The sequence below is a fragment of the Sturnira hondurensis genome, unplaced genomic scaffold, assembly GCF_014824575.4.
Source record: "Sturnira hondurensis isolate 20B ecotype Veracruz unplaced genomic scaffold, ASM1482457v3 Scaffold0021795, whole genome shotgun sequence".
Classification (NCBI taxonomy): Eukaryota; Metazoa; Chordata; class Mammalia; order Chiroptera; family Phyllostomidae; genus Sturnira; species Sturnira hondurensis.
In genome coordinates, this window is record NW_028094426.1 from 7,730,593 (window position 1) to 7,757,281 (window position 26,689).

Genomic DNA, 26,689 nt, shown 5'->3' on the forward strand with positions numbered 1-26,689 from the left:
ATGATATGAGCATGCTAAAAATGCTGAAAACTTTTTGATGTACATTTAAAATTATTTTTGACTTAAAGAATGAAAAGATTATTAGGTAGAAACTCAATGTGTTCAAACAGAGGATTTTTAATTCAAAGGCAGGAAATTTGCATAAATTTACGATTGAGTGCCTAAATGCTAATCAATTTAAGTAAAGCATTGTTGTTATTGATGATGATATTGCACCCTAAACCTCTCCAGCAAAATTTGTAACCATACTATCCACCAACACTTGCCAGAGTTCAGAGCCCAGCAAAAATTCAGGCCACTAGGAAGTCTTAGGGAACAGTGTGGTAATAGTAAAGGGATTCATTACTTCTCGAACTCTTACTTTATGGCAAACGTCAGGCTTAGAGCTTTGTGTACCTGAACTCATTAAGTTCTCACAGCAAATCTATAAAGTTTGTGTTACTTCTACTTTACACACGAGGAAATTGAGGCACTAGGTCCAAAGCCACGCAGACAACAAATGGCACAGGGTTAAATAACATCTAAAGCCTATGTTTTTAAACATTATGGTATAAAGGGGCAAACAAGGGGCAATAACTTAAGAGAAAAGCTTAAGTAAAAAATCCAAAGAGGGAGAATTTTGAGAATAACCTCATATGGACAAGAAGACATTTTAATTTTTTGCTTCCAGTTAGTCTGGATGATCTGATCATGCTCAATCAAGTTATTTATAGTAACCCAGAAATTCTTAAAATATTCGTGATCTTAAGGATGATTGCGTTGAAATGCTTGAATGCATGGCTCCACAGTGGCTAATAATACAGCACTTATTATGCATAATGTGTCCATTAAAGCTAAAATAGTATTTGAAAATGTAATATGTTTCAGGTGATAATATATTTATGTGATTCAAAACTAAAAATGTGCCCTGGCTGGTGTAGCTCAGTGGATTGAGCTTGGGCCTGCGAACCACACGATCGTGGTTTGATTCCCAGTCAAGGCACATGCCTGGGTTGCAGGCCAGTTCCCAGGAGGGGACTCATGAGAGGCAACCATACATTGATATTTCTCTCCTTCTCTCCTTCCCTTCCTCTCTAAAGATAAATAAATAAAATCTTAAAAAAAACAAAAATAAAAATGTATTTTAAAAGTATACAGTAAATAGTCTTTCTCCCATCCTAACACCTGTCCAACTAGTTCCCACACATTATTTTCTTAGTTTCTCATATACCCCTCCACAGGGACCCATATCCTTCCATAGTATCTCCATGTAAGCAAATATGAGTATTTTTTCTTTTGCCCCACAAAAGGAATAGCATATTTACTATTCTACACAAAGATCTTAGAAATATTTTCATATAAATAATACAAATCTTATTTTAAAAATATAACTTCATATTATTCTATTATGTGGAAATAACCATAATGATTTAACCAGTTCCCCATTGATAGGTAAGTGGGATATTTCCAGTGTTTCCAGCTGTTAGAAACCAGGCTGAAATGAATAAGCTTGTATATGTGTCATTTTACCTGTGCACAAGAATCATAGGATGTATTTCTAACAGGAGAATTGCTGGTCAAGGGTATTCACATTTGTAATTTTGATAAATGTTGCAAACTGCCTTCCACAGAGGTTGTACCAATTTGCATTACCCCAGCAGTATATGAGAGTGCTTGCTGATTTGTATCCAAGCTTGTTAATTAAATTTTTGAATTTCTGCCAGCCTGATGAATTAAAAATGGTATCAGAAAAAATGGCAATTTTAATTTGCATGTTTCTTATGAGTAGGATTGAGGATCCTTTTATTTGGTTAACAGCCTCTTGAATTTTCTTCTTTTTTTGTGAATTATCTTCTCATAATTTTTTGTTTGGTTGTTGGTCCTTTTCTTACCAATTTCTAAGATAGTTATGTGTAATACAACCAATGTTTCGTCAGTGATGAACTGCAAATATTTTACCCATTTTGCATTTATCTTTACCTTTTTTAATTTTGCCATAGAATTTTATATCAGGCAGGATTTTTATGACTTCTGGGTTTGTAGTCACAGCTAAAATAGCTCATCCCAAAATTATAAAATATTTTTTCCCCACGTTTCCTTTGTCACATATATGTTTCCATTATTTACATTTAGAATCTGTCCTCCCTTTGGCCTTTATCCTGTCGTACATGGAAAGCATGCCACCCCCAAAATACTTATTGAATTTTCCCACACTAGTTTTGCCATATATTAAATTCCTGAATGTATTTAACTTTATTTATGGACACTCTATTATGTCCCATGTATTCATCTATCTGTGTGCTAATACCACACTATTTTAATTATTGAGGCTTTGAAATGTGTTTTTAATACATGGTAGGATTAGTCTCAACTCTTTTATCTGCTCTTGTTACATTTTCCTGGCTCTTCTTTGTTATGAATTGTAGAATTAGTTTATCTATTTAAAAATAAAACTATGAATATATTTAAAACTACATTTAAAAATTATATTGGAAACATCTGACATCTTTATGATGTTGAATCTTCCCAGCATGCTATTTCTTCCCATTTGCTCAGGGTATATTTCCAATTCCTTAGTGTTGTTTTTAAAGTTTTATTTTTCATTTTGTCTTGCACATTCCCTATTAAATTTATTTCTAGTGGGTTTTTCTGTGCTTTTGTAAATGAGATCTTTATTTTATGTCTATCATTTGAGACCGATTTTTAGTTGATTTTTATTTTTCTAGGTATAAAATATAACTGGCAAACAATGTTAATTTTGTTTTCTCTCTGCCAAAGTTTATGCTTTAATTTATTTTTGTATTTCATTTAGTCATTTTGCAACTATTTATTGATGTCTTATGAAACAAGTATTGTTTTAGGTCTTTGGAACAGATTAGACAAAAATTCCTCTTGGCATTTCTAAAGTAGTAAGGGAAAATATTAAAAATCAATAAACACAATAAGAGAACATTGTAATATACTGAATATGATAAATGATTTAAAAATTCCATAACAGAATAAAGGCATTGGGCCTACCAGAATAAGACAGGTGCAATTTGAGATGGGATGATCAGGGTCCTTCTCACTGAGAAGGTCAATCCGAGCAAAGGCCTGAAGGACATGAAGGAGTGAGCCCTACACTGGCTAGTGCTTTCAGCAAGGCATGTGCCTTATTTTGTATTTCAGTGGAAACAGGTTCGCACCGTTTCTCTGTCATTCCTGGGGCAGTCTTTGGATAGCCGACATAGATATATATATTTTCTCATGTTATGGAATTACCCATTGCTTTTTATTTTAGTGTTTTATCTAGAAAGTTCATTGAAATTTATCAGATGACCATATGATTTTCTCCTCAATTTATTAACATAATACCATGAATTATATACAATGTATACGTACCTATTTTGAACTGGTCTTGCATTTCTGATCAAAGTGAATTATATTCCTTTAGTGTGTTGATGAATTATTATGGCTAACATTTCATTTAGAATTTCTAATTGGTATTCAGTGAGATTAGCTTGTGATTTCTTCTTTTTTTCTTTTTTTGTCTTTTTTATTTAACAATTTTTGTAATCCTTGAAGCTACTGGCATACTTTATGTGCTTGATAAAAATAATATGGAAAAGTTTCCTTATCTTTCTCTGTTCTGGAATTATTTAGATTACAGTGAAATTATCTTAAAAGTTTTGGTAGATGCCCTCTGGGAATCATCTGAACTTGGCATTGCGTTAGGGCTGTTTCTTGAAGCTTTTTTTACCTATTGCATCAAATGATATTTTCTGGGGTGAGTAAATTGTGTTTTTCTAGTAAACTATTTCAGACAGATCTACTAACTTATTTTTGTAGAGTTTAAAAAGTAGTCTTACATTTTTTTCAATTTCACCTATTTCTATGGTTACTTCTTGCTTCTCCTTTTGTATTTTGTGTATTTGAATTTGCTCCAATTTTTTATTATATTAGTGGCTTGATTATTTTATTGCTTACTTTTAACTTCCAGATTAATTTATTTTAACTTTTTTGGTGTTCTAACTCATTAATCTCTGCCTTTATCTATATCCATTTATTTTGTTTTCCCTTGTGGCTCTTATACCAATTATTCTAATTTTCCTGTGACCATTGCTTTATCTTTCTCCCATGGTTTCTGACGTGGTATTTCATTACAGCTGTTAGAAATTTTGCAATTTTGGTTTGTAAGTCCTTTTGATCCAAGAGTTGTTCAAGTGAGATTATGTTTTTAAGTCTCCAAATTTAAGTATCTTCTAGTTCTTTGAATTTTTCTATTAATTTATCACTTTGTTGTCTCATGCTTGAAAAAAAGTCTATATGTTTCTATTTTTTTAATTTTAAAAAATTTCCTCTGTGGCCTAATACATAATCTGCTTTCTTGGAAGTTTTGTGAGTACTTAAAGATACAACATATTCTCCATTTTCAGGATAAAAAGTCTGATATAAATTAATCAATTTTCTTTATTAATTTAACTATTTAGTTTTTCTATGTATTTACTTCTGCTTTTCCACTTATTCTTTCATAAGTCAAGAAAAGTGAATTTGAATTTCCTTCACTAGTGTTTTTGTGTATTTCTCCTTATATTTTTCATGATTTATGCTTTACATGTTGTTGTCATATATTTTACATGTAGTCATAACTGCACAAATCTTTCTGGAGAATTGTACTTATAGTTTAAAGCTTCTTTCTTATTTAATTCAATGCTTCTTTGCCTAAGTTTCACCTTTATTAAAATTGTGACCTCTGGTTTCCATGTCCTTGCATTTGCTCAATTTAACTATGTCTGTATTTTAAGTTTCAATTCTTTTAAAATTATTTAAGTTGTGTTTTACATAAAATATAGTGTTATGCCAAATTTTACTTCCAAATGTGAATTTTTTATTAATATTAAGACAAGCTCATTTATTAATATAATGAAGATCTTTTCTTCTATATTTTTACTGTTTTATGTTATTAAAGAAACATAACATTTTTGTTTTTATGATTTTTAAAGGAAGTTTTAATTACTAAGTAATTTGTTTTTATTTTTATGTACTTGTGATAGTCAGGAAAGCTTTTACCTTTGATCTAGTGATTACTTTTATTTAATATTTTTAGGCTTTTATTTCTCTCAATAACATTTGTTTCCTAATAGAAGCAAAGAGAAAATTAGTGTGCATAACCTTTCACACTCTGCTTTTATCTACCACTCTATTATATTCAATGTTGTGATTTTCCTTGGCTAATAGTAATATCGCATATGCAAAGATTTTTTATTTCTTGATTTGTTAGATTTCAGCAATGCCCTCTGATGCCCAGAAATGAAGCAATTAGAGAAATTCCTCTATGTCTCATTTTCTTTTTATCTTTTCCCTCCCACATAACCCACAAGTAAAAGTCTAAGATAAGTTTGTGATTAAAAACATGAGATTATATAACAAAATGCATCACATTTTAAAGCTTTCAAATCAAAGTTTCAAAACCAACTTAATACATGTAATAACATCAAAGCAGTCCTAGCCATTCACTTCTTGTCTTTTCATACCATCACAATTTAAACTGAAAACCTGGGTAACCTACTTCAACCTACAGAGCGAGTAGCGAGAACATGAACGGGAGAGATCTTGCCATCAAGACTGGGTGGCTTGAAGTTCCCTTTTTAATTAACATTTCTAATTGGAGGTAGTGATGTGAAGTCATGATTGAAAGCTCCTGTTTGCAATCCTTTGTAATTATCTATGGCATTTAAACATGTTCATTAATTTGTCCTCTGACCCTGACAAGATCATGGTCTTTGATCATGCTCTAGTCCATTACCTATGCTATTGTTTCTGCACTTCAACAAAAATCTATCTTCTGTGTGTCAGAGTGGTGCCTTGGTGGAGGAGGAATAGTTTTATTTTTTTTTGTCGAGGTATTATTTGGCATGGAGCACATTAATCTGGGTAGAGTATAGATGATCATGTCATTAGAGAGTTAAAGAAGACATAAGATAAAATCCAGAAACTTTCTGGTTAATGCTTTGGTTGAGTAAGGTGTCCATAATATTTAATGTAATAATTTGTAGAGTTTTTTCCAGGTGATATTTCAGGAGAATTCTTGTGTTTGGGAGGCATTGGAGAGGAGTAGCATGATTTTGGATTTTGGTTTCTTCTCTCAGGTCCTTTTAATAAAAACAAGCTACCATGGTAGAGAACATCCATGTGTCTTTCGTTGTTGTTCTTTCTATCTTCAATCATTTATTCAGTAAGTATTTATAGAGCATCTAGAGTAGGTTAGACACTGTGCTAAGCTCTGGGGATACAATGGTGAGCCATACATATGTGGATGATGCCTTTGTAGGTATCTCAACACAAGATAGGGGTATAAAGCAAGGGCCATTGAAATGAGATCTGAAAGCTGCAATAAAGGGTGGAGAAGGTGGACTAGGAGTCAGGTGGTCCAGGCAGACAAAATTGCATCTGTGAGGTACTGAGGAACTAAAAAAAGACAAACATCAAGATGGGAAGGGGCCTGGCATTAGACGGAGAAGGGAAATTGGTGGGTGCTTGGATTACGCCCTCATGAGGAATTTGGTCTTTATTCTAAGGGCAGGAGCAGCCACCTAATTTGTGAGTCTCAGTGAAACAAACACGCAAAACAAAAATGTAGGGTCCCTTTTATCAAAATTATTAATAATTTCAAGATAGCGACCACAGAGTGTTGAACAAGTACAGGATAGTTCTAAGCACCGTGCCCTGTGTGACTGCATAGGTCACAGGCCCGTGGTGTTGGCACTCAGGGCAATGGAAGCCAAGGAAAATGTTAAGTAGAGCAGAGAGATAACAGGCTGGACACTTGAGAAAAAAACATTGTTTAAAAATTTTATACCAAGGCTTGTTTACTTAGTGAGTCAGGGCAAGGGAATATTAATATCTTCCAGACCCAGTATTACAAATCATTACTAATATGATATTTATACGTCATGTGCCTGAATACATGGGTACCCAGAATCCAGTCTCTATAGTTATTAGTAAGGGTAGTAAGATGGCAAAGTCTTCTATTTTTGCTAAGGTCATCCTACGTAAACCAGTATTTTAATATACTTGAATAATTTAATCCTGTAATAATTGAACAACATAAGCTCAGAATTTCAGCTGACAAGAACAGTGCTTTGGAAATCTTTGTGCTTATTGTGTGGGACCAGCTGAAGTCCCATAATGCACATACTATGGGTTCAGAAATACCAAAGAAAATGATTTTAAAAATATAAGGAACGGCTTTCTGTTAATCCTTGTTTGTTGTAATGATTTGCATGTTCTGCTTAGATGGCTCTGTTGTTTTAAGATAATAGACTATATTTCATAGGCAGCCTGAATCTAAAATTATTAAGATTCAAATATTGTGTTGATCATAACTGCCAGAATAAGTCATGAATATTGTGTAATGTAGTTGGAAATAAACCCAAAAAAGAATTTTCAAAAAGCCAATAAAAGCCATTGTTTTTACAATAATAGTCTTATTTTTTGTGTGCATATATATATTTCAGAACATGCTACTAGGAAGTAATACTGTAAGCAACATTAAAAATCTGATAGTGAGCCACATTATTTTGAAACAGAGAAACAGTTTTTATGAAGGACTTTAATGAGAAATAGAGGTCAGCCTAGTACCTTTTTAAAGTCTGACATCTCTAGCGATCTAAAACTATGTTTTTTGTAATTTGTTTTTTTGAGTTTATAAACATTGATTTTAAAAGTACTCCCCAGCAATGGTATTTTTAAAAAGAAGATATCAAATATTTGGGGATTATGACAATAAAAACAAAAAAAATATTATTATTTTTAGATATGTGCTATAGAATATAAGAAATTGCTTTAATTTTTAATATTTTTGTGGTTTGGTTATATAGAAAAGTATCTTAGGGATGTGGGGGGAATGAGAGAGGCACAATTCTTGTATATCAATTCAGGATTTTTGAGCACAGAGCAACATATAGTGAGGAAGTAGAAACCTTGATTTAAGGTTATTTTCAGTCTGACAGAATATACAACTTAATACACAATTACACTATACAATCCGATCTGGCTACACAGAACCGCACACCTAATAGGGAGTAGCTAGAATGTCAGACACAAGCAGAGGTGATGAACAGATGGGCCTAATCCTAAGGTAGAGAATCAGAAGGTAGATTGAATAAAATAAAGACGGAAGGCTACACATTATGAGTTTGCAAATCTTGTGATACATAAAGACCAGGATTAGTATTGGAAGGCCGTGTTGCTTCCTGAGATGCTGAGGAAAGTGAATGACGTAGCTACATAGGAAATCAGGGACTTTGCTTCTGACGTGAAATTCCATCTCAGTGCACAATTAATTGAAGTGAATTAATAATATAGTACTGTGTAGTTATCATAATTGAACAAACACATCTGGGTGTAATAGAAATTGAAGAACATATTATAAAACTTTGGAAATGGTTAGAAAAGACTCTTAAATCCTCACTCTTAAAAAATTTTAATTCACAAATTGAAAAAAATTAGAGTTGTGACATTTTTGCACAATTATATCTAAACTCAGTAATTTTGCATAGTAATAATGATAAAAAATACTTGCCTAGGAACAAAGATGATGATTCTTCAAGTGTTTGTTGCACAGGCTCAGAGAGGAAAAAATGAAGAATGCAGTCACTCTGGAAATCAAGACAAAATACAGTCTTTCTTAATATCTTATATTTACTTATTGCTCATTTATATTGATACATGAAAATATTGATCCAAAATATACAATTATTTGTTGATACCTACTATAGATTCCATAAAGAGGAAAAATACGTTAGTAAGTTTGTTAGGTCAATGCTGTAGTTTTACCCTAAGTTAAACTAACCTTTTATAAATTTGGATGTCTGCTTATTTCACATTTCTTTAAGAAGATCAAGTGTGCTCTGCTCTGGGAGTTTACTGTGTTTACATCCTTGAATTCTACAATTACACATCAATCTCACACCTTACTTGTATAGAAAATGTCTACCCTTAGCTGGGCCTTTGGAAAAAATTAATCTCAGTAGGACATACATGTTCACTTAATGAGCAACCATTACTCCTCAAGGTTCTATTCTAAGAACGCTCACTGAGTACTGACCACACCGGTGGCATCAGGGAATTGTAGGGGATATTTAAAACCAGTAAGATGCATAAGGCTTTCCCCCCTTCACAATACAATCTAGTGGAGGAAACAGATTATACCAAGTGCTTTAATAGAAATTCTAGTTATGTGTGCTTCTCTGTTACAACTGGAATGATCACAAGTGAACTGAGATTTAATCTAGGCCCCAAATGAATGAACTAACTGGTAAACCTGACAGCAGCATTTTCTTAGTTAAATTGCCACACATTTTGTTTTAAGTGCACCTCCCCATGAGAGCTGACCTTATTATCTGAAGGACACCACTAAATAATTGATTACTTCCACGGATTGTCATAGGCTGATGTCAAAGCTGCCTGACATTGACCCTTGCCACCCTTCTTTCTTATTGCACGTAATGGCTCTTTCAAACTTCCCCGAGGAAACATAAACTTCCAAATCTGACTCCTCCAGTGATGATTTTGTTTCTACTTTACAGCAAATAAGAGGCAGAGGGCAATTCTTAAATTCCCTGCCACCAAACCCAGAGACTCAACAAAGCCATCTTTTCTCTTTCCTTCCTGTTATAGTGAAAGGGCTTCTCTTTCCACTTGTTGTAAGTTGAATTGTGTTCCCTCCAAATTCATACGTTGCAGTACTAACACACAGTACCTCAGAATGTGACTATATTTAGAAATAAGGTAATTGCAGGCATAGTTATGTTAGGGTGAGCTCACAGCGGAGGAGAGTGGGCCTTTCATCCAACATGACCATTGTCTATTTAAAAAGGGGAATGTTAAACAGAGCCACTCATGGAGGGAAGATGATATGAAGAGATGAAGGGAGAAGACAGCCATCTACAAGCCCTGGGAACAGGTGTGGAACAGAATCTTCTTTCACAGCCGTCAGGAGAAACCAGCATTGGAGACACCTTGATTTCAGACTTCCAGTTTCCAGAACCATGAGAAAAATATAGCCCTGTTGTTTAAGGCACGTAATTTGTGATGCTTGGTATCTTAGAAAACTAAGCTACTATCCAATGCTGATTCCTTCATCTGTCTATAACCAGGGTTCTATTCCTTCCTCCAAGAATGTTGCAGAAGATACTAATCTATACTTTGGTTAATGTTCATCTTCTTTCTTTCTTTCTCAGCAGAGTAAAGTGGGGTCAACAGTCTCCACTTTAACAACTAACAAACGGTGAATCAAATCAAACAAAGTATACTCACACATAAATTATATCTTGTCAGTAATGCAGTTTTACGATCCTGTGTTATTTTCTCCTCGACACAGGCAAAGTCATGGGGAGACTGGTTAGCACTCCCACGGGTTCTGTTTCTTCAATGATTACTCGCTTCGTAACCTACCACGTCTACCACTAACTGTCCAGTGAAATGCTCTTACCATAATTTCTAACATTCTCTTTCTCCAAATCCAATGGGGAGTTTCTTGACTTATAAGGACACTCTATTTTTAGTGAAACACTCTCTATTTGCTTATGATGTCTTTCCACTTTGTCTTCCATTTGTTCTATCGTCTCTTCTTAGACTTCCTTTCTGGATCCCTCTCCTTTTTTTGTGCTTATGATTTAACTTCTAGAGTCCCTCACTCTCATGTCCATCTATCTCATTAGCACATTTTTTTTCTAGGCGATGTTTTGTCTTCTGGTGGTTTCTATAACAACCAACAAATGTAAACCTTTATGCCAGACTGTTCTCCTGAGCCTCAGCCTTCCCTATCAAAACACCTATTTATTGGCTCCCTCGACTGTTCTAGGGACAATCAAAATCCCCAAAGTGCACCACTAAGTGCATTTTCTTTTCCTTATGCTGCTACTTCTGTGTCCAGGCTCAAAATAGTATCTTTTTGGATTCTCCATCCTTCCTTACCTCACATGTAAAATTAATTGCTAAATCCTATAAATTTCACCTCACAAATGTGTCACCTACTTGTTTCTTCCAGGTATCCTGCCATCTTCTGAGGTCTAGTATTGTCCCTTCTCACCTATTGTCCCTTCTCATCCCCCTATAGCAGGGGATCCTACTCTTATCCTGATGCCCTTTACACCAATCTAGTCTCTACATAATTGCCAAACTAAACTTTCAAAATAAAATCCTGATAGGTAACAGTTTAAAAGCTGGCAGTGGCTCCCTATGGCTCTTAAGAAAAAAAAAAATCAGCTGCTTAACAAAGCTTATAAGACCTTCCTTAATTGGGATCTTGTTCATTTCACTATCTTTACCTATTACTATTTCTCTTCTAGTACACTATGATAAATTATGCTGTATTATATTTATTTCCTGAAGTATGTCATGTTCCATGTCTCCCTACATACATACTCATTTCTCCATGCATCCGCCCTTATCCGCCCATGCACCCAAGGTTTCTCATGTGCCCTCTATTCTGGTTAGCCTGGTCGATGTGCTATTCAGGACAGAGATCATCATTCATTCAACTCATGCCTAATACAGTATTTTTGCTCAGTAAGTATTTGCTAACAGAAACAATTTCTTCATAAGATATAGAACACATTGGTTTTTTTAATGAAAATATTTTTAGAGCAGTTTTTTGCATTATTGTAAATCAGTTAATGACCAATTTTGATCTCTATGTATAGATCTTTTTTGATCCTGCTTAATAAAAATTTATCCTCAAGAAATATATCTATGATCATAATCAAGGAGCTGACCAAAACAAGGTGGATTTTTTCAGTTTAAAGTTAAATTTCAGTCTGGGCAGAAATGGTGAAGGAAACTTGACCTTCTTTGGCTCGTTGACAACTAGTCAATTATTCTTATTTGGCAACATTTTGCTCTAACCACCCAATGGTTATCAAACTTCAACAGTAGGCAGAATATCGCCCCAATTAGTGTCCGAAATGTCACCACTAGCTAATTATTCCCTTGTGTTTACACTGTAATAGCCATGAAATCCTCATTTGTAATTTCAGGTGTGGGTAACATACGAAATGCTACTTCTTCAATGTAACAATATTGGTTTTATTCTAGAGGAGAAACATGGTCCAGGGACAAGGTCCCCCTGTGTTACTACTGCCGATGGCCTATGGGTGTGAAGAGGTAATCTGAGGAACAGGTACGAGAGGTGGTAGAAGCCACAAGAGGTGGCTTCTCAGGAGTCCTAGAGTATGCTGGTCTTCTGCATAAGCTTAAAACTACTGTGGCCTACTGGAGGATTTTAAGCAGAAAAGCACCATGACCAGATTTTTTTTTTCTCTAGAAGGATGAAAGTACATTATTGTGGAGGAAAGACAGAATAGCAGCCATACTCGGAGAATGTTATCAGCAAAATCCTTCATATGCTCGATGTACTGTATTTTCTGAACACTCCATTCTGCTCTCTCTTTAAGTCTCCAAAATGCCAGTTATGCTCTCTCTAGTCCCTTTTATAATCCTAGACTGGTGGTGGGGTAGGCATGCTGCTTGCAAATGTCTCCTTGCTTTTCTTCTGTTTTCTTTTTAAGTATATTTTATTGATTATGCTATTACAGTTTTCCAAATTTTTGTCTCTCCTTTCTCCTCTCTCTGCCCTGTACCACCCAACCCTCCAGCGTCCCCCCCCCCTTAGTTCATGTCCATGAGTTGTACACATAAGTTCTTTGGCTTCTCCATTTCCTATACCATTCTTAACCTCCCCCTGTTTATTTCGTACCTACCAATTATGCTCCTTATTCCTTGCACCTTCCCCCCACTCTCCCCCTCCTCACTGAAAACCCTCCATGTGATCTCTATTTCTCTGGTTCTGTTCCTGTTCTAGTTGTTTGCTTAGTTTTTGTTTTTGAAATGTTAAAGGGACTTATCTAAGAAATAGAAGAAGATCAAAAACTATGAACAGTAAAATGACAACAAACTCACAACTAACAACGACTGAACCTAAAAAGCAAAAACAAAATCAAAATAAGCAGCCAACTAGAACAGAAACAGAATCACAGAAATTAAATGGAAACTAATCAACAAAACAAACAGGGGAGCAAAATAGAACCAGAGACACTGAAATAAAGAACAAACTGACAGGAACCAGAGGGAAGGGGGGAGGTGGATAACGAGAGAAAGAAGAGAAAGAGTAGTCAAGGAACACGTGTAAGGGACCCATGGACGAAAACAGCTGGGGGTGGGCAGGACTGAACATGAGAGGCGGGGGTGGGTGGGGCAGGGGAGAGTGATGGGGGAAAATAGGGATAACTGTAATTGAACAATAAGAAAAAATAAATTGATGTGCTACATGGTCTAGTCCTCAGACCTTTTTGAATATTTACATACTACCCTAAATAATATTATTCAGTATTACGGCTTTGAAAAATAGTTATTTGGCGACAACTTCACTGTTTATATGTCCGATCTCTCTTTCCTCCTTAAGACCTTAACTTTCTACTTGACATCTCTATTTAAAGTCTTACAGGCAACACCGACTTAGTGCATGTAGATCCAAACTCTTGATTGCTCCTGTTTCTTAATGTTCCTCCTACACTTCCTCCCAACACAGCAGATATCAGATCAACACAAGCTTGTATGGCCATAAAGGTGGGTTAGTCACTGGCCCTCATCATGATTGGTTACTGCCTGTGCCCTAACAGTTGTCAAATACTTGGAAGCATCCTTCCTATGTAGCACATTATATATTTGATGAATAAACTAGTAAATAAACTAGTTTAGCATTTGTCATGGAGACTCTAAAGTTGCTGGTCTTTGATATCAATGGTCCATGTCAAAGCATTAGGCTATATTAAAATGCCTTCTGAGGTTATATATATTTTTCTTTGCTAGAGTACATATTCATCTGACAAATATGAGATACTGATGTATAATAATGTGTTTTCAAATTAAAAATGCATTCAATAAAGAACCAACTTGAAAGGCAGTTGACCAATTTAAAATGAAATCTTCATTAGCTTATATTTTGTTCATTTCAGAGCTTTAATCAATAGTTTGCTTACCAATTCTATTTAGTCATTTGTAATTTAAAACAGTTGATTTTTTGAGAGTTGAGCAATTCAAAGTTGTTGAAACCTGTGTTTTTTTTCTATTTCATAAGCACATATTCTTGTTCTCAGAGACCACAGAGAATGAAAGTTGTTTCAAAGATCAGAAATAATGTAATCTAACACTAAAATCATTTTTTCTTACTTTAGAATAACACATTATGAATAGCCATTTATTAACTGGCCAGCCCACATCTAGAATTGGCTGCAATTTTAATTTAGTGAGTTAAAACAATAAGCTAAGTCTATCTCTCTGGCATGGTGAAGTGCTATAAAAATGTGAATTTAACAATGAATTCACATAAGAGTTTTAAGTCAAAGTTGAACGGTAATCGTATTTTATTGCCATTTTCATAAAGTACTTTGTCAGAATGTCCAGTCTTTAATGTAGTTCAACCCATTATATTCAGATTGGAGTTACAGGGAAAACTGACACTATGAAGAACAGTGAACTTCTAAAGAGTCTTCTATAATTTTAGTTCTAAAATGTCATCAGCATTTTACCAGACTCTGAAAAATACCCTTGGTTTTACTGATGGTACACGTATGATGTTCATTCTGCCTTCAGCATAATCACAGCCAGCTCCAAATAAGAAAAGAGCAATGTAGTGACAAATGCAGTAATTAACATCTGGGTGTAGCAAGCAGGGAACAGGGACATATGTTCACCATTAAGAGAGGATTTACCCATTTGGATTTATTTTGACATTTGATTTCTGCTTTAAAAGCATAACATTGCTTAAACTATAGGTAGCAATAATTTCTTATCTTAAGGGATTTCTAGAAATTTGCAACAATAGGAGAAGAGATAAAAATCACCATTAAAGTGGCTTAAAATTTTAGAAACAACTGTTATTTGTATATCTCAGCTAAACTCAAATGTACACATTTGTTTTGGTTCTGCAACCATTTATATAGCATTTGTTATATGTTTATATTGACCTGTGTACAGATATTATTCAGTTCAGATCAGAATTTAAAGAAGGAAAAGTAATTCTTGTTATCAAAAGTATAATTTGTAGAATGAGACCACAAACATTGAAAGATAAAGGAAGTTTCTATCACTTTGAGAGAGGTGAATATGCAGACTAAACAGACACAAGCCAAGTAGGTATGGGACAAGGAAGTCTAAACCGATGCCATCTCATTAGAAGGTATATTGGGATAGTGCCTAACTGTGGCCTTCATTTACGTTTATTTTTTTAATGGACAGATCGTGTGTGTGTGTGTGTGTGTGTGTGTGAGAGAAAGAGAGAGAGAGAGAGGGAGAGAGAAGAGAAGAGACGAGGGAGACAGTCTCAGAGAATCACAAGCATCCCTCTATCTGGGCTGCTCTGTGTCTTTACACCAACCCCCAGACTTCTCTCCCATCTAACTTGACTCTGACACCTGATCACCTACTACTGGACTTTAAAAGCAACCTCTTTATCTCATTTCCTTGCAAAAAGATTTCTTATAATTGAGAATGCCCCTGGAAGAACCCATAACAACATTTGATTTTAGTGAGTTAAGGTTGCCCAGTTTCATATTGAAGCTGCATCTTCTATTTCCTTTCTTCTTTTTTCTACCCACTGCCATGTATTATTTATGTTCATGTTTTATTCACCACTCTATTACAAATTCATTGAGAGTAAAGTGTGTATTGCATTATTTTAATCTCTCCAATTTGTTCTTTACAACCAACTTAAGGCTAGTGTTTTATATGTAGTAAGTGCTCAATAAAAATTACAAAATCTTTACAAAGTTATATACAGTGATACAAAGTACCTTTATATAGTCACAAAAATGTGTCATATAACCAAAAACAGAATGTGAGCTTTAATATAGAGATAATAGAATTTTTTTGTATTGACATATGACAAGCAACTATGAAAGAAGAAAAGTACTTTTAGAAGAATTTTTCTAGGGCCAGAAATGAGGACTATACTATCATAGGAGTACTTAGCATAAATATTATACATTTACTTTAAATCTCTTATTTTATTGGAAAAGCACACTTGAGTACAAATGTCAGCCTCCTCTAAACTGGTCATAACAGTTAAAATAATTAAAATATTTATGTTACATCCCTGACTTCATAGATTTTAGTGTTTTGTAGAAACCTTTGTTAATGTACAGGTGGGGCAAAAGTAGGTTTACAGTTGTGAGTATGCAGAACAGTTTATTCTCGTACTGTTATTTACTAATTATTATTGCATTCTTTTCCATGTGAAAAACTGTAAAGCTACTTTTGTCCCACCATGTACATGAGAAAAGGGAAGAACTATACCAATAACACAAAATTTTAAAAATCTCAATATAACATTTACTATGGAATCATGTTTTATTTAGTTAATCTTAGAATATTTTTTCATTACTTGAATATGAAAAATTGAGTCAGGGAAGAATCCACCAACACCTGGAAACATATAAAGCTTTTGCTGTGATTAATCTATTTGGAGACAATTGAAAACTGATCACATTATGTATCACAGACAACCTGAGTGCTTAGTCAGGTTGCTCTGCTTATTTACATTAATCAACACCTGATGACATCCCTACCAAATTATTATCATTCTATCCCCATATAATCTGAGTAATGAGTATTATAGTAGGACCTATGAAGTTTCTTAGGAGTCAGAAAAAGAAAAACCCATTGTGGGAAGTTATTAGTCTTCCTGAGGCCACCGGCACATATTAACACAGAATACTGACGAAGCCTGTATCTCCTTAGGGCCGCACCCATGTCTGATTCGGCCTCCGGCTTTCTGGAGTAGAATTCCCTAAACTTGGCTATGCAGCTGAATCACTTGGGTTCTCAGAAGCAACTCACGGACCCAGATCTCTCTCTCCCTATGGAACCAGCACCTCTAAGGATGGGGCCTCAAAACATACTTTTTAAAACAGAACAGAAAACGGTACTTGAATAACAACTAAAATGAATAAATTTAAAAAAAATCCACAACTTCTTCCAGTTATTCTGAAACAACTGTTCTCTAGGTGCTGTTTTGGCATCCCTGGACAGAGAATATACAGTGTAGCTAATCAGTAAACATTTGCTGAATGACTGAGACAGCAGGTTTTGAAAGCGGCAGCCAACATGCCAGTGCACGCATTTAAATTTTGTTGACTGACTTTTGTTAATATAGCACTACTTTATTTTGTTCTATGCAAAAAGCAAGTGGTAACTGAGATGTAGGTTTTACATCTCAGGAAGTTTTTTTTTGTACTTTAAATACTGTGCAAAATTAAATTAAATTAATTAGTTGTGTGTTACTTCAGGAGAAGGCACACTTATAATATCAGCTTTCTTTCTTATGAAATTATTATGGGCCAAATGGTAGTCCCTCCTTGGACGTCCAGTACTAAATGATGGCTCTCACATTTGCACTTGGAGCATTTCTAGGGTCTGTAAGTTCATAATAGTATCTCATGTTTGACCATGGAAATGCCTCCTTTTCCTTCTCTATTTTTGTTTGTTCAAATCCTAGACATTGATTCATCCAAGATAAAAACTACGTCATGCCTAAAATTTCTTCAGCCTTCCTTTCTCTAACTATTGACCAACAGAGATTCACATAAGACAGAAAAAAAAACACCCCAACAACACATCTTTTCTTGGGGCCTGTGCAATCGGACTTTAATTCAGCACATTGGTAAAGGGGAAATGCGAAGAAAAGTGAACAACCGGTTTGGTCGTTTTGTTCACTTTTTTCTCTGCCGAAGTGACTTTGGTGGGCAACGATGTTCACTGAAGCTCGTTGTGCCAAACTCCCCATTTGCAAGTCTTCCCTACCTGCGCCTACCTGACTGCTTTGCTTTCCCTCTCCTCGCCATGTCCTGCCAACACTTCTCTACGACCTATCCTGGGGGCAGATGCGTTTAGGAGTTCCGTATTGGCAGTCTGATGCCGTGTCAAGACAGATCTCAACGTGCATCCTATTACACTGGGACCAGAAATCAGAAGCCTCTCCCACTTCGTGCTTTCTTCCCTCTGCCGAAGAGGGAGAAGCCTGACATTTTAATGGTTACTAGATATTTTGTCAATTTCCGTAAACATGCTTGGTCTTTAAGGCAGCATTAGTATGAGCAGCAGGGCAGCCCTGGCATGCAAAGATGGCAGCCCCATTGGCCACGCCCTCAGCGCTTCCCCTGACAAACAGCTGCCTTATTCAGGTGGCCCCTGACCGCAGCATAAGTGGATGGACACGACCTTCGGAGAATGTCAGAACTAGCAAAGAACATTAAGATGTCAACATTCTGCATTCTTGAATATGTAAAAAGGGCATTTATTTCAATGACATAAATTAAGTTGCCTTGATCATGCTTTATGAGCACAGCCAGCCAATGCTCTTAAGGTAACCGGTAGAGCCTGTCCCTGAGCTGGCCAGTGGTGGGATTCTCAAGATAGTTTTTTTTTTTATCAAGCTAGAGTTCTCTGTCATGGAACTCAGGTGGGGAACTGGACACTGGAGTGAGGAAAAGTATCAAACTTATATTCATATTTATTTTGTAACATCATCTAAGTTTTTTTCCAAATTTTCTGTTTTTCTACAAATTTTAAAACATGTATCACTTATTAGTGTAGTGCTTTGTGTGTAAAATGTATAAATAAATAGATGTGTTTTAGAAGCATGAGCTAATTTCTTTAAAAAACACTGGTAAGATATAAAAATAAATAAGACCAGGGCTAAATACTTTTCAGATGCAAAGTTTCAATCTCAGGTTTTAAAAACAACGTAAATCCGAGTGGAGAGAGAAAATGGCGGCGGAGTAGGACGGAGCGACTGCAGTTCTCCTACAGTTGGGGGAAAATCCTGGCAGATTTACAGAAGAACAGCGCAATCAATTACCCAACCAACAATTCCCCAGCATTTATGAAAATAAGAGACCAGAGATAGTGACTAACCAGACCGCTGGAGGTCGTGGGGGTCTCANAGTGTAGTGCTTTGTGTGTAAAACGTATAAATAAATAGATGTGTTTTAGAAGCATGAGCTAATTTCTTTAAAAAACACTGGTAAGATATAAAAATAAATAAGACCAGGGCTAAATACTTTTCGGATGCAAAGTTTCAATCTCAGGTTTTAAAAACAACGTAAATCCTATAGGTTAATATGCGCTAATGATTCTGCTATTTTTATTTAAAATATTTATTTAGGCTGATGGGCTTGTAACTATGCTATGCATGGGTAAAATGGAATGAGTATAGTCACTGAGTTGGTTAAGCCACGGAGCAAGAGGAACGCACATAACCATCATAGACCCTTTGTCCTGCCAGTTCCCTTCGTCTAGCACAACTTTCCCCAATTTTTATTTTATTTTTTTTACTGACTTCTGTTTGCCCTTTAATATTCACTTGAATGCCTCGCTGTCTGGGGTGCCTCCTGTGCCCCACTCGGAGCTGAGTTCGGTGTATCTCTCTAAGTACCTAAGGTGCCTGTATCTCAGGCGCTCGCTCACCCTGGGATACAAGACAGCACCACCAGGTGAGAGTCTACCAGCGGGGAAACACTAGTGGAGCACAATGTTCTGGAGTCCTTATTGGCCAAAAATCAGTGATATAATAGGATATCTGATTATCTACTATATTGGAGGCTACTATATTTACAAAGGAAATAGTAAGAACAAAAAATCCCACATTTCACTCTTTGCGAAGATTAGTAAAATTCACAATCCCCTGACAAAACTGATCAGGAAATGATGTATGTGAAGAAGGAAAAAATGGGCATTTGGTCAGGTTTTACAGACACTAAATAGGTTATGAGAGAGTAGTGTGAATGACAAAGTAGCAAAATTTTCTGCAGACTGTGACTTAACAAATAGACTCCCCCAAAATACAAAATGCAAAATTGTCCCATAACTCTTAAATATACTAAATCTCCAGACATATATGGCTTTAAAAATTAAATTTTATACAAAATCTTCTAGAGAGTAGGAAAAAAGCAAGAATTCTTTTCAACTAATGGTATTACGAGGCCAGCATATTCTTGATTTTGATCCCTGGTAGGGCATTATAACACAGAGAGATTTTAGGCTGTCTCTGTGATAAACAAAGTTGAATACAAATGCTAATGAAATGTTAAATCACATATAGCAATGCACAAAAGGCATAGTACATTACAACAGTGTGGAGTTTGTTTTAGTAGTGCAAATTTGTTTAAAATTACTTTATTCCTCAGTGTAGTTTACCTCATAACAGAATAAAGGAGAAAAACCATTTGTTATTGGATGACTGTTGATCAGCTCAATAGATTCAGAAAAAAAACTTGCTGAACTGAACCTTATTTATTGTAAAAACTATTAGCAACCTAGGAATAGAAGGAAGTTTTCTTAAAATAATAAAGGCTACCTACAAAAGCCTACATAGTTGAGGAAATATTAGATACTCCTAAATATTAGACAGTGGCATAACACAGCATGTCCACCATCACCTCTTTAAACCAGTATATGTCGGGGGCCCTGCACAAAATACCAAGAAAAAGAAATAGAATATATGAATATGGAAAAGAAAACAGTGGCTCATTATTTGTAGACAATATAAGTGGAAAATTTAGAAAATACCGATAAATTATTAGAATTAAAACTGAAGTTAGTAAGGTTGTTTGGTAAACATGTCAATATAAAACTCAGTTGTATCTAAGCACTGATGAAAACTAGAAAACCAATATTCAATAGATGCTGTCAGACATCTGTAATAAGAAAATATTTTTAAGTCATATGCACAGAGGAATGAACCTATTGTTGAGAAAAAAATGTAAAGCTTTAAAAAGGTACATTACAATCATCCCTATTGAAAACTGTTAGGATGAAATGTCAACTAGAATCCTAGCTGGTTTTTGCAAGAAGTTAAAAATATAATTTTAAAATTTATATAAAAATGTGACAGTTCAAGGGCCAAAATACTAACTTCTTAAGAATAAGGATAATGTCCCTGGCTGGCATAGCTCAGTGGATTGAGCGCGGGCCTGCGAACCAGACAGTCGTGATTCGATTCCCAGTCAGGGCACATGCCTGGGTTGCAGGCCGGTTCCTTGCAGGCCAACTCCCAGCAGGGGATGCACAAAAGGCAACCATACATTGATGTTTCTCTCCCTCTCTCCTTCCCCTCTAAAGATAAATAAATAAATAAAATTAAAAAAAAACAACTAATATTTAAAAAAAAAAAGAATAAGGATAAAATAGGAGGACTTACTCTGCTAGATACCAAAGCTACAGTAATTAAGACTGTTGGTACAAAGAGAGATAAAAGGATCATTGATGTACAATATACATCTCTGAGGTAGGCAAACATAAATATTTAAGTTATTACAAGCATGGCACTGCACGACAGTGAGGAAAGGGAAGTCTTTAAACAATGTTAGGACAATTCAAAATCTACGTGGAAGAAATGTGATTCTTATTTTACACCATGCTGTCAAGTCTATTTCAAATACATTGTGGATTTAAATTTGAAAGAAAAAAACAACATGGCTTCTAGAAAATGATACAGGAAACTCTACTTACGGCACAGAGATAGGATATGTTATTCTAACCAAATGGGAAAATACTGATACCTTTTCCGGCGTTAAGAGTAAGAGTTTCAGTTCACTAGAAGACATGCTAAAGAGAATGAAGGAACAAGACACAGAGTGGAAGCAAATTGTTGCGACATATTTAACTAACAAAGGAATTCTAACCAGAATATATGAAAAAAGACTATAAATAAATAAAATAGTATGTTATTTGTAGTAACCCCAATTTGGAAACATTCTAAATGTGTAGGTACATAGGAATGTACAAATGGATTGTAATATATTCATATAAGAGAACATTATACAACAATGAAAATGCAGACAGCTGTCACTGCATTGTGGGTTTGTTTGATCATCAGTCATTTTATTGCCTCTCATTCTTGCCTTTGAGTAGGCTCACCTGGGCTGTTTGGGGTTCTGTTTCTAACATGGTGGTCCTTTGGCTCTTGGAGCTGGACTTATTCACAGGACTTCGAGGTTGATACTTGCCGCACACTGGAACCTCAGCTGGGCACCAGAACAGCTGTGTTCCTTGGGCACCTTTCTATTTCACTCTGTTTTGTTTCTCCACGAGGCCGACTTGGGGGAGCTCAGTTTCTTATACGCGGAGGAAGGCTCCCACAGTGAATATCACAAGAGAAACTGGCAGAAGCTGTATGACCTTTTCTAAAGTTGTACGGAAGCTATGAAGCTTCTCTTCTGCCAAATTCTATTTAATGAAAACAAAATGAATCACAAAGCTCCTCCTGGGTTCAAAGTGGAGGACATAAGCTCCTGTTATTGATGATGGGAGGAGGGTGGTGAACAATGTTTACACCTGTTTTGAAACGACTAAGTTGTCAAATGAGTCTTCCCATTGTTATTAGTCCTTGAACTGTCCAACTTTCCTGTGTAGATTTTTCTGGATACATGTTATATTTTACATTTTTAAATGCTAACAATGAAAAACAGCACAGTCCAATCCAATAAACTGGGAGTCCAGACTCCCAGAGTGGCAAGGGACATTATTATTTTTCTTACTATTTTTCGTTTCTCGCTCTGTCTAAGTCTTAGCTTTAGCTCTTGACTACTTGGCTTTGACCTCCTTGTTGGTTTTAACCTTCCTGTCACAGCTTCCTCACAAGAATGCTGAGCTCCAACTGAATCGTAACCTTGCACTTCTTTTCTATGTCTCTGTGATACAATACTGGCCCTCCAAAGATGCCCACATCTGAATGTGAACATGTTACCTTCCAAGGCAAAAAGTGCTTGGCAGTTAAAATTAAAGGAACAATCTCACAATGGTGAGATTATCCTGGGTTATCATACGGAGGGTCAGAGTTACAGTCCAAGGAGATGTGATAATGATAGCAGAGGTCAGAATTTGCCGTCGCTGGAAAGGACACAAGGTCAAGGAATGTCTCTAGAAGCTGAAAAGCCAAGGAATCAGGTCACTTTTTCTAACATCTGCAGAAAGAACCAGCTCCCTAACACCTCGAGTTTAGTCTCATGAGACTCATTCTTGGACTTTGATCTCATGAATTGAAAGAAAATAGATGTGTGTGTTGCTTTAAGCTAGCAGGTTTGTGGCAGTGCACCGCGGCAGCCATGGCATCAGTACAACCCTTTCTATCTCCCCACCCCCACTCTAAAGTGCTAAGACACCTAAGCAACACTGATGGTCCACTAACCACATATCACTCCCAGCTTTTTGAGGCCAAGGTGCTGTACCTTTCGGCTGTTCCACAGTTTCCTATTCAGAGATTTTCCACATGTTAGACATGCATGTTTGTGAAGTGACTATAGGATGAAGAGAATATGATCATAAAGGATAATACAATATTTCCAGTAATAGTTAATACTGTTTGCCAAAGTGTAAAAGTAAATTGTAACTTACATTTGCAACCTCGTATGATCCAGTTAGTATCTGTTCCATGTAATGGTTTAGATCTCTGAATCTTTTGTCATCTGAATTTGTAAAAGGTAAGTGCCACCAATGAGGAAACCTATTTTAAAAGAAAAAAAAAAGGCCCATTCATTAGTTTGAAAATCAGCCTCTTCATTTTATGACTGTTTGTGAAGCTACAGCTGCATCTGATGGAGGGTCCAGTAAAAACACCACCCCAAACAACCATAGAACACATGATTGATGCTGGGAGTTTCTTTAACATGGCTGTGCTCACTTGTGCTATTTTAACTGTCACTGATATTAATAATTCAGTTCAATTTAGCATCCTAAATCTACATATATGTCCCTTCTTACTGTGTTTATGGTAGACCACACATTTTGTTCCTTAAATACGTGTGGGGGCTTAATAAATGTTTTCTGAAGTTAATGATCCATAATTTTTCAGAAAGGTCAGGTTGCATGGTTTCTTCTGGGTTCACTAGAGACACTGCTATGCTAACTAAGTTCAACTCTTTACCCAGCGACATCTGCCTCCATCTGGTCTGAGTCTTTTTAGAACAAAGTTTCACTTTCCCCAGGAGTCTGACTTGCAGAATTTCTTTCTTCCCTACATTCTCATGATTCATCTCCATGGGTTCAATGTAAGTAAGACCAATTATTGGGTGGAATGACCTGTTAATGATTAGCACTTGGCAATGCATATTGTAGATTAAATATATCATTTTAGGGACTCTCCAGTGGCTTCCTCGAAATTCAGTCTTGCTCGGCCTCCTTCCTAGTTCTCCTTCTTTGATACAGGCCTTTTCCTGGGGAGAGGAGAACCGGGGAAAGTGAAGCATTGTCAACAGACACACAGAAGTGTGTGACAACTGCGGGCCCACTCATCCACTGTTTCTTGTTGGGAATGTCAGAGAAGTCCCAAACCATGTATTTGTGTAGTTCAATAATTGTTTTTTTTTTAAGGTCACTTGCAGTTCTAAAGCTTAAAGCATTAAACATGTTCATTCTTAGTTATGAAAATTAGTACCATATACAACTAATAAAAATATAGAAATGAATGTGATAAATAGATGCATTAGGCTGATTTTAAATAATTTGTGTATCTGTGGACAAATTTTCCTTATTGCTAAACAATATGGAGTACAACATCTGTTCTATACCTTTGTTGATATTTTTATAGATGTATGTACTCAAAAAATATATTGTGTATAAAGAAGTATATGAGGAATTTAGTTATAGTAGTATCATTCAATTGTTTGAGATGCTTTTGTGTTATATGCTAAATGTAACATAGAATTCATTTCTTAAAAATTATTTTTTGTGATTTTTTTATCTGACAATGACATAATTTCTTCCCTTAATTTTGTCAAGACCAAAGATTAACAATTAACAAACATCTAACTTGCAAACAGATCTGATACCTGGTTATTTAAGTAATTAATTTTCTCACTACCAACAACGCTATTGTGATTTGCCTTTTATTTGATCCTTAGAGATTTTTTTTAACTCCCTAGTAAAATGTACCTAAACATTTTACTTTTATTTCATTTTACTAGGACAATGTACCAAAATAAAATTGTGGACATTTTACCAGGACAGTGTACCAAAAAAAAAAAAGATTTTGGATGATTGGTAGAAGGGGAGGAAATCAACCCTTCTCAAGCAGGTTGATTTTTAAGAAGACCATCACTTTTCAGGAAGATTTCTAAGCCTGTGTATTCTTGGAAGGTACCCAGAGATACAAATGGCCCAATGTGAAGACCACAGTTACATGCTGTGAGTGATTCGAATTTTATTCTTCATGACTCTAACTTTCTCATCATACTTTCCAGATCAGGTGTACTTAGATCTCATAGGGTTTCTCAGCAAATTTAAAAGCCAGAGGAAATCTGCCCTCATTTTTAATTTACATGCATTGCTGTAAGTCCTAGCTCCTTTGGGACCATTAGCACACAAATATGGTTGAGGACTAATTGTTTCTCTCCTCCACACATTGCTCGAATAGTTTTAAAATCAACTTAGGTACCATTATCAGGCAGTAGTTGTTGAGCAAAGCAAAATCCTAACTAAAGGTGAACGTGGAGAAGAGGCAGGTATGGAGAGGTTATTAGCACTTTTAAGGTTTTGCAAGTTATACTAATATGTATGGGAGACATAAGTATGTAGACATATGTATGTAGAGCAGAGAAGGGTTTGAAACTGAAAAGGCAGCTCTTTCACACAGATTAACTTATACTTTTAAATCATTTCTTAGTAGGGCATGATGGCAACCACTGATGTTGAATATACCATGTACAGGCAATCTGAATTTGCTTTTTGCCAGCATTGCTTCTTTCTCAGTTATTCTATCAGATTTTTTAAAAAAACGATGTTACTTTTAAACGTTTCACAACCACATTCCTTTCCTCCCAGTCTCTTGAATGTGCTCTTAGTCTAATTTTGTTAACTTACTGACATGTAAAGCATTTGTATTTCAAAATTTCTGGGACGTCTTCAAGTATAGATTTTCATGAATGTGAAGTATGCAATTGTCAATACTGCACAATATCTCTCTATCCATTGGTATCTTTGCTTAGCTGTATATTTACATTGTTAAAGGGGCATTTACTTAAAACGCCCTGCATTAGGTAGTACTATGTGTGGCTGACCAGGGTGCCAACATCATAATTTCTGGAAGTTCACCTCTTTAAAGTCAAGATACACTTTTGTTATCACTGAAGTCTATGACTTAAATTTGGTTAGTTCTGCCTGATAAATTTTAGAAAGTTTGTTTGGACAGAGGTTTTCATTTAGTTTGCTTACATTTAATACTTTCATCAATAAAACATGAAAGGAAACAATGGTTTTCAAGATTACTTCAAAATGAACATAACAACAAATTAAATTTTGATAGTACACATCAAAGTCAATAATTAATGATAACAAAAGTCAGTTGATTTTACAATATTTTGCTAAATTAAAATTTTACTACATAAAAGTTTACTATATTAAAGTTTTAATTTTTTCTGGAACAGCAAACAACTATATCAGAGCTGTATATTGCAGTGACTTATTTAAAAGTAGATCTATTCAGCCCTGGCTGGTGTAGGCTCAGTGGATTGAGCACGGGCCTGCGAGCATTCCCAGTTAGGGGACATGCCTGGGTTGCAGGCCAGTTCCCGGCAGGGGACCCACGAGAGGCAACCATACATGGATATTTCTCTCTGGCTCTCCTTCCCTTCCCCTCTAAAGATAAATAAATAAAATCTTTTAAAAAAGGTTATGA

At 35.5% G+C, this 26,689-nt stretch overlaps 1 protein-coding gene across 2 annotated transcripts in view; it reads right to left on the minus strand.

Annotated features, from left to right (window-relative positions):
* Positions 1-26,689, minus strand: part of PIK3C2G (phosphatidylinositol-4-phosphate 3-kinase catalytic subunit type 2 gamma) — a 268,609-nt gene that overhangs the window by 25,978 nt on the left and 215,942 nt on the right. For both annotated transcript variants that reach the window (XM_037033809.1, XM_037033810.1), the window contains 2 exons: positions 23,413-23,521; positions 8,543-8,618 (listed from right to left, as the gene is read on the minus strand). In XM_037033809.1, the coding sequence (XP_036889704.1) occupies positions 8,543-8,618; positions 23,413-23,521 (185 nt within the window). The remainder of the gene's footprint in view (positions 1-8,542; positions 8,619-23,412; positions 23,522-26,689) is intronic.